Source organism: Lathamus discolor, chromosome 1 (assembly GCF_037157495.1).
Source record: "Lathamus discolor isolate bLatDis1 chromosome 1, bLatDis1.hap1, whole genome shotgun sequence".
In the NCBI taxonomy this organism is placed as follows: Eukaryota; Metazoa; Chordata; class Aves; order Psittaciformes; family Psittacidae; genus Lathamus; species Lathamus discolor.
In genome coordinates, this window is record NC_088884.1 from 11,424,562 (window position 1) to 11,438,045 (window position 13,484).

Sequence of the window (13,484 nt, forward strand, 5' to 3'; positions counted from 1 at the left end):
TTAGACTTACTGTCTTGGTTACAGTGCAGTAATTACCATCTCATGAGCATGAGTGAAGTGACAATATCTGCACTTGACACCTTCAGGGAACACTTGCATTTCTTAGGTGTTTGCTGCAAAGCTCTGACTGCAGATTGTCCCTGAGGGGAGAAGACGTCCTAGTTGTGAGGGCTGTTGGAAGCACAAGGTAGAGACAACCACTAAGTTTGTCCTCTGAAGGGCTGAGTTCCTGCAGGTCCTATGGTCAGTGGGTTTCTTCACAGGGTTTTCAGATTGCTTTGAAATGTTACATCTTGAAAGACTTGGTTTTCTGTGCCTGTTGCCAGCTGATCCACCTCATAACAACATCTCGCAGCTGAAGGTTGACCAGCACCTACGTTTATCTGCATCCTTGTAAATTGTTATCATTGCCAACCATGGCATGAATTAAGTCTCTCTTCCTCCAGCCTCTTTCCCTCAGTCTGTTGTATTTTTTTTCAGTACTTTTCCTAAATGGAATGTCTCAGCCCAGCCTCATGTGTTACCATGTGAGGGTTATTCCTTCTATAGGCATTTCCATGCTATAAACTTTGCGCTCCTTGTTCAGGTCAATGTGCTTTGAGTTCGTATTATTTTGTTTCTTTCATTGTCACTTTGAACTTCATTCTTCTATAAAGATGGAATGGTAGCACTGTGGATTTGTGAGTTGTTGTGGTGTGGTCAAACCAAACACAGTGTTCTAGGAAAGTAAATGCAATACACAGGTATCATGGCTAGAGACAAATTTCTCTTTCAAGCTAATAGTTCTCTCCTTATTTTTGCCCTCTAATATGAAAAGATTTATGCCTTTGGTTTTGTGTATTAGCAATGTTCACAGTACAACATTTTTATGTAATTGTTGAGAAACCACAAATTGTTATCTGAGAGATACCAGTTTGATTTTCCAAGCTGTTATGAAAGAAGTCCAGTTCCAGTAAAGTGTTTTCCTCTGATCTTAAAATGATTACTAGAAACCAAATGTCAAGAACAAGCCTGAATCAGTATTTATTGAGCACAGCTGGTGGTCTGTCAAGCACCTACCACTGGTGTTCAAAGGCAATTGGAATGAAGGATTTGCACTGTTGCGTTAGTGTGAAAAGAATGTATCTAATAGATCAAGGACCCTTCAGTTCTTTCTCTTTAAGAAATCCACCTGGTGCCTGCCCTGAGCAAACAGTGTTAGTGCTTCATCAGAGTAGTAGTAATTCAAAAGGCTGTGTAGCTTTTTGGTGCAGCAAGTCTGAACTGATTTATTTGCAATACCAAACCGGAATGGCCATGTGTTTAGGCAGTTTAATGCTCTAGAAGTAATGTGACAATCTTTATATATAGGCTTCCAGCATGATCTAACCAGGTCTCAATGCTATTGTCTATATGCAAGAAGATAGTCTAAGGCCATGATGAATAATTATAGGGTTAATATAATTATAAGAATTATATATTGAGTCAAGGTTTTATAGATAAAAGTATGGAAAACTCTCATCCTACCATGTCACAGGGGTGACATGAGTAAATCTCAAAAAAGATTCCTCTCTTGAGGGTGGAGAGTCAACTCTGCGTCCCCTGCCTGCCCCACTGGAGCAGTGAGGACTGGGAGGGCTCTGGAGAGCTCCACATGGTGACAAGGGTTTGTTTCCTTGCTAAAGAACAGGGCATCTGTAGTGCAGTGTTTGCATCCCAGTAGTTCCAGTTAGAAGAAAGTGCATGTAGGAGGGGGAGATAGATAATCATCTATAACTGGAACTGGCCTTGTGTAATGTTAGGGGTGTATATACTTTCTTTCATCAGTTACTGATGAGAATATCATAGGTATTTGGTATAATTGTCATCAAAAATGACTTGAGTTCAGCCTGGTGTGATGGTGTGCAGGAGCTTGGTTAGGACTTCAGGGTTGTACAGGTTGTTTAGTTTCTCCAGTGCATATTAAAAGATATTCCTGGTCCGTGAACCACAATAAACTGTTTGCTGTTAATGCAGAGTAGCGTCTTCACAGGTAGAGCTTAAAGACTAAACCTGTTTTTAAGAACCATGGTGTAAACGTACTTGAGAGCTCAGCATCCATCACTGCCAAAAGAAAATCACCTTGTGGAGAATCTATTGCAGTTAGCTCCCTACTGCTGTTGCTGTCCCTGAAATAGTGTCCTAGCAAGTTAAAGCAGGGTGGTCAAATTGCAATGACAAGAAGCCTGTGGATTCATTTAGCTCGTACACAGTTGATTACCCATGCTAATGAATTGATTTTGTGCATTAAAAATATATATTAATTTTTTCTAGTATAATGTACTATGGAAAACCTTGGGAATTGTTTCTTTAGCATTTGACATCTTATTTTGTAAATTCTCTCTCCAGAGGGCTTAAGGTTGGGCCTTTTTATTTTCTGTGCATGTTCTGTGCAAATTCAGCAGAAACATCGCTTTACGTCTTGGTTGTGTGTAAGGTTTTAAAAGCAAAATCTTAATCGTGTGTGTGTAATTACTGTAACAAATGTTCATGACATCCTGTGCAAGAAGCAGCAGCAACCTGCTGCACAACTGGAGTATATAGTGATTAATTAGCAACAATGTATTTTTAATGATGGTAAGGTTTTAAGTAAATTTATAACTATTACTTAAAGCTGAGTAAATTGTGCCACCCAAGAGATGCTGCTCTTTTTAATTCCATTTTTTTTCCTAATTAACTGTGCATAGCTATTAAGCATAACATTTTTGTAGAAGTCATTAAGAAGTTGCCCAGGTCACGCTTCACAGCTTAAGTTCATACCCAATGTTGTCACTCAGTCCACATTTGGACGAGGTATTAAAGGTACCATCTGGCCATCCACGGAGAAAGTAAAAGGGTTATGACCCTGTGTTAAAAACAAAACAACCCATCCATACCCAGCATAGAATTTTCTAGGTGTCCTAGAAAATGTGTTCTCTTTCACTGAAATGGATCCCATTGATTGTACAAGCTGGTGCTTAAAATACCTTGGTCCCTGCTTCTTCCTGTCTGTTCAGTTGTGCTCCTCAGAAGCAGCTTGTTACTTTGTAAGCTCTCTGAGTTGGGGATGTAAAGTAAAACAAGATTTTATATGAGCGTTTTTTCTGTTTCTTTTGTTTTTTTTTTTTTTCCCCAGATACTTCAAGAAGTGTCAAGGCATCTCCAGAAACTGCTGAAATCTTCTTTCAGAAGTTAAGAAATAAATACGAATTCACAATCCTGGTGACCTTAAAACAAGCCCATTTGAATTCAGGAGTTATTCTCTCTATTCATCATTTAGATCACAGGTAAGTAATGCTACATGTATGCTAGTTAATGAAGGTATGTATATTAACACAGTCAAAAATTGATCATAAATTAGAGCAAAATTGTTGTGTAATAGGTCATTTGAAAATATTTATAGTAGGCATATTGTGCAGATTCATAAAAATGCACAAGTCCAAATCAGTGAAGGGAGAGTGGAACAGCTGTTCGCTTTAAATGTCTCTTGCAACTGAGGGCATGAAAAGCCAGTTCTCTCTTGTCATTCATAAGCATAAGGACCAGATGCTTAGCTGGTGTAAAACTGTCATATCAATACAGCTATGCTGATTCACAAAGCCTGGCCCAGTACATCCACCTCTTCACCAGTTGGTATTTAATACTGCAAGCAGTTAAAAAAAAAAAGCCAAAGATCCTAAATTTCTGGGCTTACACCTCCCATGAATGGCAGAGCACTTTATTCGAAATGTTGTCAAAAGCTAAAGTGAATAACATGGAGCATTTGAGGATTATCCCTTTGATAGGATAATGACTGCTAGAGAAATAAGATATTCTTTATGTATCTGTCTGAGCAACAGCTATTAAAGATAACTGCCCTATGATTCTGTGACAGAACCAAAAGGGGGTTTAAAATGTGCACTTTCTAAGCAGGCATTAGCATGAGCAACAGATGACCTCTGCTTGAGGTTCATAGTCCTTTTCATTTTCCTATGTACAGTCCAATAATTCTTGATGATGGTCTCAATACAAAATAGCAAAAAAGAAACGAAAGGTGAAGACAGATGTTCAAGCAAAGCAAAATGGCTGCTTTTACGTGACTGTACAAGTTGTCATTAGCAGCATAGTGACAATTAATTTGTGCTGGAAGATGCTCCAATTCTACTTTATTTTCCGTTTCCCAGAGGCCCCATCTTCTGCAATTTACCTATTTAAAAAAAGCAAACACCACAAAACAGGCAAAAAGAAGAGAAAAAGGGAAACATTCCCAAGGATCATTATATGCCCACTTTGTAAAAACATCTTTAAATGTTGCAAGGGGATGGTTGAATTCCTGTTGGATGGTACTTACAGATGTTATACCATAGAACCACCATGAGGCTTCTCTGTTAACTGTTACCTAATTCTCATCTGCAGGAGCGAGCAATTTGCAAGGGGTGGAATTTGGCAGCTGTGATTAAGTTTCAAACTCAGACTGTACCACCCTGTGTACACACTATGTAAAAGTTTATTCTATCTCAAATGAGGGGGTAGGTCTGCAGAGCCAGCTGTGCCCTGACAAAGCCTATTCCTACATTTGAAGGATGAACATAGATCAGTTGGACTATATTAGTTGCAACTATATTTGAAATACCAAAATAGAGATGAAACCTTCATGTGCCAAAATAGCAGCAGAGGTGGGCAAATAGGTCACCGATGTGAAACTCTCAGACTTTGGAGAAGAGAATAACCATAGGCTTTTGAAGGGAGGCAATGTTTGCTAGAAAACCTTTCCTGGCCCCCAGAATGGAATATAGAAAGAGACATGCTATAGAAGATCAAAAAGATGTCTAGTGTAACTGGGCAAAACTCAGTAGACATTAAGTTGGAGGGTGATGAGCTGGGAGAAAACACTTGCCACTTAATGATCATGAAGAGTGATAAAATTACCAAAAATAATGTGCAATGAACTTTCATTGTCGGGTTGCAGAAGAATTTGAGGTATTGGTTGGGAAAGTAATTCCTGATGTGAGTAAAGCTGGGCAAGTAGACCCACTATTAGTCTTACGCAAACGAGAATGCATTAAATTGATTCTATCCAGCAGCAGCAAAGAAAAGACAAGGATAGAACAGTGCCTGGTCTCCAGGTCAAGTGGCCAAACAAACATAATGCTGCTTATATAATTTGGATCTGGTCTGTCCATGTCATCTGTCTATGCCCATATATAATAAGGTTGTAAAAGGATGACAAATAGGACTCTGAAAACCCTATTATTTTATATTGGTATATTCTTAGGGATGGGTGATTAGATTTTTGAACAATATGTTGATAACATTGATACTTTTTCATACCTTAAATATTTGCAGGTTTTATTGTTACATTTTCACCATCTTTGTTTATCTGCATATTGGAATTTGAACTGTTAAACTGCAAGGGAAAACATTTGTCAGGGTTTATAGCTGAAATCAGAAGGTCTCCTTTATGTGTACAGGTATATTAGCTGTGAATATGTAACTGTGGCATTGACAAGTGTTTTTGAGGCCCCTTTTAGCTGTGTAAACTCCTTGTACTCTAATATTATAATGTTAGAAGTATGAAAAATGAAGCTAGTACCCAGTTCATATCTTGCTGGAAAAATACCCTCCTACCGCCACTTTAGCCAGTGTGACCTCTTTATCTTACTATGTTCTCTTAAGTAACGCCTAGAGTTTACAGTTTTTCTGTAGGGATGTATGCTTTATGGTTGTTTTGGGGATCTCCATGTAAGCCTTTGGGTAATCAAAAAGGAAGAAGAATAAAAACATTCCAGGTGATTTGGGCAAATAGTCACTCATTATGTCAGCTTTGGGTGAGGCAGCTAAAGAACCATCTACCTGTGAATATTTCATTGCTTTCTTTGGGAGAATATTAGGTAACCTATTTAAAAAGAAACTCGAAGGGTTTGTTTTAAAAATGTTAGGCCTAATCTGATCCCTTTACAGTCAGGGAAAAATCTTCATTGCCTTCAGCAGGTGTAAAATCAGTCTCAACAGAAGTAAGGCCAGAAAGAACTTGTGGCTATTAAATTAGATGTGCCTTTAAGCTTTTAATGAGCACATTCTGGTCTATTCTCTGCCAGGATGTACAGAAGGATGCCTGTGTGCCACAGTAGTGTTTGATCAATTTAATGGTGTTAAAATGAGGGCTGACTTAGGTGTGGATAATACTGGAATTATCTAGCATTTCTGAGTCTTGTGTAGTATCTCCTATGTCTTTCTTTTTCTTTTATGATGAATGACAATAAAGATGAGAGAATGTAGTTAAAAATAAGCACTAGAATGCCTTACATTATGTAACTGCTTCTTCAGTGCTAGATTTCCATCTTTCTGACCTTGCCCACTTCTGACCACGGACTTGCCTGTAACAGTCCTTTATTTCTTAAACACCTCCCTGTTGCAGCAATCATCATAGTTGGTAGGGGAAAGAGCAATGTCAGGCCTGACTCCACTCTTTTGTATCAGCTTTAGCCTTGCATAGCTCCTCTGAAGTCAAAAAGTTGTGCTACTAATATTAACTGCTGTGTCATGGGATAGAATCACACCTGGCTGTAGTTTTTAAGTTAAAGAAGTCAGTTCTAGCTCTGACTTTTCTGAAACAAGGAGTGGTACGGCGTTAAGGAAGGCTGAAGGTGGCAGTAACTGAAAGATATACTTAGTTATCACACAAGTGACTTTTCTCATGTTTTATTTTACAGAGGTTTCATAACAGTGAATGGTTCTCGGGTAAAAATTTGTAGGGTACAAGAAAATCAAAATGTTTAAAAGTGGAAAAAGGTGTGTTCACTTATTCACTGGATTGGGAAATACATGTTTTTGAAAATAGAATGATAGAATAGTTAGGGTTGGAAAGGACCTTAAGATTATATAGTTCCAAACCCCCTGCCATGGGCAGGAACGTCTCACACTAAACCATCTCACACAAGGCTTCATCCAAACAGGCCTTGAATAAAGCCAGGGATGGAGCATTCATAACCTCCCTGGGCAACCCATTCCAGTGCCTCACCACCCTAACAGGAAAGAACTTCCTACTTATATCCAATCTAAACTTCCCCTGTTTAAGTTTTAACCTATTACCCCTTGTCCTGTCACTACAGTCCCTGATGAAGAGTCCCTCCCTAGCATCCTTGTAGACCCCTTCAGATACTGGAAGGCTGCTATGAGGTCTCCACGCAGCCTTCTCTTGTCCAGGCTGAACAGCCCCAACTTCCTCAGCCTATCTTCATACGGGAGGTGCTCCAGTCCCCTGATCATCCTCGTGGCCTCCTCTGGACTTGTTCTAACAATTCCATGTCCTTTTTATGTTGAGGACACCAGAACTGCACACAATACTCCAGGTGAGGTCTCACAAGAGCAGAGTAGAGGGGCAGGATCACCTCCTTTGACCTGCTGGTCATGCTTGTTTTGATGCAGATAAATCAGAGTAAAAGCTCATCCTGTCTTTGAATGGATCTGTGGTGCAAATACACTAATTTACAGCAACTGAGGACATTTCCTAAATTGCAGGTACTTTTTAAGTTCTATAGTTCTCTTTAAAACTGTATACTTAAAATAGTTTACATGATTCAGAGTTTACTGATTCAGTCTGTGTTGTCTGTTTCTGTAGGCTTTTTTTGTTCTCTGTGTGTGTTTGTTTTGTTCTTTTTTTTGCTGGTTCCCTTGTGAGGAACGTAAAAAAATGAGTACTTCCACTGAGATATGGTCATGCAACTGCTTAAGGCTTTGAGTCTTAGAAGTTGACAGGACTGCACTCCCAAAGTTTCCCTTCTAACGTCATATAGTGAATATTGTCCCCAGGCTATCAGATTGATGCAGAAGTTCTTCATGTAAATCTGAGGCTTGGGCATTTACTGAGGCTGAGCTGTTGCTGTCACCACAAAAAGTAGTTCCTGAAAGGATTTTCTGCAGACATAGTAATCTTCTTCTACTCTATTGAATGTTTTTTTTCCTATTCCTAGTTAAGTATCAAAGGTACCTTCCCCTTTTAGGATGAATGTTTTTCTCTAGTTTTAATATAATCAAATCCATTAAAAATGATCTTAGAATCATAGAATCATAGAATAGTTAGGGTTGGAAAGGACTTTAAGATCATCTAGTTCCAATCCCCCTGCCATGGGCAGGGACACCTCACACTAAACCATGTCACCCAAGGCTCTGTCCAACCTGGCCTTGAATCTTAAAGTGAATGAATCTCAAATGATACCTGCTACTATCCCTTTCTAGTTTATTCATATTCTTCAGAGATTGCTTTTTTCCCCACTGATTAGAGCGACCAAGGAGTTCAGGCAGTGGTAGTTTTTGGTGTACTTTGGAGGTGATACTTTCAAGAAAACTTTTGTGGTGTCAGGGAGTCCATATTGCACATCAGTAATCCTTCAGATGAGTTTCTACATCTTTCTAGGCAGATTTATGTATGGAATATGTCTGAAAGGCAGAAGTTACAGATGTTTTCTTAGCTCGAGAGCATCACCTTGACCACATAGAGTGCCCTGCCTAAAATATATTGTTCTTTACAATTACAAGGTAAGCATTTTGAATGATGCCTTAAGTCAAGTGGAAGCATTGTTAAATGCTGATTGCTGTGTGTTTGCTCTCAGCCTTCAGTTTAAGCTGTATTATCCTCTTCATTTCACTTCTGAATTTGCCTCACTTTTTTCTTTTTGATGGAAGAATCAGCAGAGAGATGATTTTAATCTGCAATGGGGTTGTAATATATGTTAGGTCTCACTATTCCATCGCATATTTTCATTTAATTGGCAACAGCGGAGAGATGTAATAAAGCTTTTCCTCCCTTTGTGGTTAGATGGCTTTATGCAACTAATGTTATATTCATATCTCTTGAGATCCTGTGTATTAGGGCTCTTAAACAATGAAATCACTGGATTGTAGTTTAACCATTTTTTTTCCTTCAGTTAATGCTCTTTGTATCTTGAAACAGAATACTGAAATCAATAGAATATTATGGACAGACATTCCCTACACTTAATTGTGTATCTCTACTAATTTACTCAATTTCTGCCTTACTTAGCACTTTCACAGTTGGTGTCTTGTGGTTGTCTGCTGTCAAATGGGTTGCACTGAACAGCAGTGTCAGACCTCTTTCAGTGTCTAGGAGGAAATTATCTGGAACAAGTTCTTTCTTACTGACTTAGGTGTACAAGGAGATAAGTTGCCAGAGATGTTTGTTCTGTTGCTTGACCATTACATTAAGATAGAGGTGGAACAGCTTTTGATATATTAGTGTCTGTATTTCTGGGATAGTGTGAAGTGTCCTCTCAGACATCACAAAATCTGTTGCAAAAGCATTAACACTGAGAATAACTTCCAATATTTACCACTTAAGCCAATACTGTCAAGTTATGTTGGGTTCATTTGAGGGAAATCTCCCATCAATAACTTGCAGAGCAGAGGTTAGGCAAGAATAACATGGGATTAATTTTCAAAAGTTAAAGGTGTACATGGCTGTTCCCTCTGCCAAAAGTAGTAGTAGCTTATTTCTGCTATTTAAACCACTCTGTGCTCTTCTTTGATGGAAGAGTGGAGGGTTGTGATTCTGTATTTTGGGTTTTTTTGGTAGTATATCTTAGTTGCTGTTTCTTACTGGTCTGACCATAGTTATGATATGAACCCTCTTAAATTTGTTCATAACTATCAGTTGCTTTTGAGCTGACTTCTTCTAGCGATTTAAAACTCTTTTCCTATCAGCCTTCTTTTCTTTTGATGCAGTTTTTGTTTTTCATCAAAGGTGTCAAAAAAAGAAAAAAAAAAAGTAGTATTTTCTTTATTCACTGCTTTTTTAGTGTGTGAGAAGATTCATTCCATGGGACAAAGGATTCTCTATGTAGATACTGACAGTACTGAGGGTGGGGTCTCACCAGAGCGGAGTAGAGGGGGAGAATCACCTCCCTTGACCTGCTGGTCATGCTCCTTTTGATGAAGCCCAGTACATGGTTGGCAGTGCACAATCCTGGGCTGTGTTGGGCTTCTCACCAACCAACACCCCCAAGTCCTTGGGGTCTCACCAGAGCGGAGTAGAGGGGGAGAATCACCTCCCTTGACCTGCTGGTCATGCTCCTTTTGATGAAGCCCAGTACATGGTTGGCAGTGCACAATCCTGGGCTGTGTTGGGCTTCTCACCAACCAACACCCCCAAGTCCTTCTCCTAAAGGCTGCTCTCAATCCATTCTCCACTCAGTGTGTATTTTGCCTTGACTCACCTGTAGGACCTTGCACTTGGCCTTGTTGAACTTCATGATGCTGGCACTGGCCCACCACTCAAGCATGTCAGTGTCCTTCCGGATGCCACCCTTTCCCTCCAGTGTTTTGACCACACCACACAGGCTGGTGTCATTGGCAAACTTGCTATATGGCTGACAAAGATGTTGAACAGTGGTGGTTCCAAAACCAGTTCCCTGAGGAACACCACTTGTCACTGGTCTTCACTTGGACATTGAACTGTTGACCACAACTCTTCGAGTGTAACCATCCATCCAGTTCCTTTTTCCATCCATCAAATCTGTGTCTCTCCAGTTCAGAGATGAGGATGTCACATGGGACAGTGTCAAATGACTTGCACAAGTCCAGGTAGATGGTGTCAGTTGCTCTTCCTTTGTCCTCCAATGCTCTCACTCCATTGTAGTAGGCCACCAGATTTGTCAGGCACAATTTTCCCTTAGTTGGCTGTCGCCAATCACCAGTTTCTTTAAGTGTTGTTTATAAGGGTTATTATTAAATTGATTGATGCCTTGTCACTATTGCCTGGGGCTTTTTTGCTTCAGTTTGTGACCAAAAAAAAAAAAAAAAAAGGAAAAGATTGCCAGTGGGAATGTAAATCATTGTAATGCACACACCTTAAAAACACCTTCCTGTAACTTCGTGAAATCAAATGAAGCCAGCCTGTCTGCTGATGTAAATCATTGCAGCACCAACTAATCCAGGGTGATCTGGTCAAGAACTTCTTAGAAAATGTTCTCGTGAGCCTGAATCCTGTAGATTGAATTGAGACTAGTGACAGACCTATGTTGTGCTGTGGCTTCTTTCTGGCTGGAGAGAAGCTGCAATACTGTGCAGTTTTGTGGGGGTGAATGTGTGTGGGTGGTGTGTCTCTGCCCTTCCAGTCACCTATTGCTTGGCTTTTCTCTCCCATGAACTTTCCAACCTGGAGGGTGTTACTTGATGCATGTCCCAGCATGGGCTCTGTCTCCTGTGCTTACCAGGAGCGCACCTTCCTCCTCCTCACTTGTCCTCCATAGTTATCCAGTGCAATGAGCAGTGTTGTGCTAGAGCAGAGCTGAAGTGGTTGACCTCTTTTGTGGTGGAAGAAGAGATCAGTAGCTGTCTGCCTGGGGTGCTTCAGAGGCTTTTTCCTCTGCTCTGCCTGATTTGGAGGGGGACTTGAACTTGATTCTTTTCCATCTGAGACAAGTGTCCTGAGCAGCGCCATTCTGTCTTCCCCTCCTCACTCAATGCAGTAAAATGCTTTGTTGGCAGTGCCTGGCAGGGGCTAAGCCAGTAAACTGAGCAGTGCCCAGACTGCAGCACTAGCCTACTGTTGTCTATTCTGCATAGTTGCTAGCATCTTCCTTGGCATGCTTTTAGCACCTTTGCAGATGATGTCAGGGTGCAGTTTGTGGAGCAGCATTGGCCAGAGACTGTTTCCAGCAGGTGGCATGGAAGAAAACACCCATTTGAGGGAAAAAGTGGGGGGGAGCACCCATGCGGGTGTGAGTTGTATTGGAGCACCGCTGTTAATATTTGTCTTCAATGCCAGGCAGTGGCCCTTGCTGGCTTTATTTATTAGAATAGGCACAGGACTTGATCTCAACTTGCTGAATTTAGGTTGTTCCTGTACCTAGCTTAATCTTCTGGATGGATTAATTCTATGTAATGGAAGAGCCTCATCAAGTTCACCTGGGAGACTGGTTTTTCTGTCCCATTGTATGTGTACTCTGGTTTGAAATACCCTCTTCTGATTTCAACCTGTCTTCACTTGCAGCTTCTGCTTTCAAATAGGTGAAAACTGCAGGATTAAAGAGTATTTGAGAGTCTTTCAGAGTGCCTTGAGTTTGCTCTCTGTCTCTCATTTTAACAAGCATTTCATCCTGGACCCCACAAGCCTTGCTGCAGGAACGTTTGTTTCTATCAAAAGGTTTTGTTTTAATGAATGAACGTTTTTGAACAAAAATAACCTATGTCAGAAAATTCTGCCTCTAAAACTGCTCCGTGAAAGAAAGGGACAGAAACTGAATTGGTGGCTTTCCTGCCCACTGCGCATTTGCAGTAGGTGCTACTAATTTATTCTGAACAGTAAAGACCATTATTTATCACTCCCTGGCAAAACTGCCAGTCGTCTGTTGCCTAGGTAGAGCTCTAGATAGTCAGGGAAAAGGGCAAAGCCAGTGAAGGCCGAGCAGTAATGTAAATGAAGGGTAGAGATTAGGTTTTCACAGGTATAGTGCAGTTGCCACTTGGCATTTAGAATCCATAGGGGAATATTTTGATGTTGTATTGTTCTAGGGAATGCACCAAGCAGTAAAAAATCCTAGTTAATGTTTCAGAACACTTAAAGTGTTACTTTTAAACACAAAAAATAAGGCTCGTGCTGACAGCCCAGTCATCGTACCATGGAAAATAGCAAGTAACGCATTACTGAATGCGGTAATGTGGTGGCTGTGTTGCGTGAATTGGTTTTACATCTTCATAATCTACACCCAGCAGAACTGCTTACTGCTATTGTAGCCATAGTTTGCAATAAATAGGGTCTACTGAGTAGGATCTCTTTTGATGTTTTATGTAATTATACTTAATGAAAAAGCCAGGACTTTGGATTAAAAATCTTCAGATAAAGATTTTTATAATGGATTTAAGGATTTTAATTTTTTTTCTTGAGTACATACTCCTGTACTCCTCTTTAATTTTATTGGTTTTTGTTTTCTTAGTGTAGATCTAAGTGATGAAGAACTCTCTAAACACTACACCTATAAATGTGAGTAGTAGAAGTTTAAAGAAAACCCTGTAAGAAATTCATAAGCAGCAAACATGATATCTTGCCTTTAGCTTCTAAAATATTTGTCTACATGCTGTACATTGAAGTTGGAATTATTAGTTGCCTGGAGTCAGAGAGGGCAGCTGCAGTTTGGGTTTGCTGTGTGAGCAGGAATGCCAAATGAATGAGTGAGCCATCAAAGGCTTGGGGTTACCGACACTGGCTGTTAGCTGGAAGGGCCATACCTCGCTCTTCTCAAATACCTCTACTAGGTACACTAGGACCAACTGGTGTTTCAACTCCTAATTCTCCAGCTTTTTACTGTACATCCTGACCTGCTGACTCTCAGCTTTTATCCAGCAGTTACCATAGTGCTGGCAGCAGAGAAAACATCTCTGCTTTCTGTCTCTGATTCCTCTGGGGCATTTGAAACAAATTTCTTCTTAGGAAGATAGGCTCAGACTTAGCACATAAGGAGTTTCTGGCTTGCTGATTTCCAGTCAGAGCA

At 40.2% G+C, this 13,484-nt stretch overlaps 1 protein-coding gene across 1 annotated transcript in view; it reads left to right on the forward strand.

The window, feature by feature from the left end:
* NELL2 (neural EGFL like 2) overlaps positions 1-13,484 on the forward strand; it is a 162,138-nt gene that overhangs the window by 18,625 nt on the left and 130,029 nt on the right. Inside the window, exon 3 of the mRNA XM_065690861.1 lies at positions 3,134-3,284. Within this exon, the coding sequence (XP_065546933.1) occupies positions 3,134-3,284 (151 nt within the window). The remainder of the gene's footprint in view (positions 1-3,133; positions 3,285-13,484) is intronic.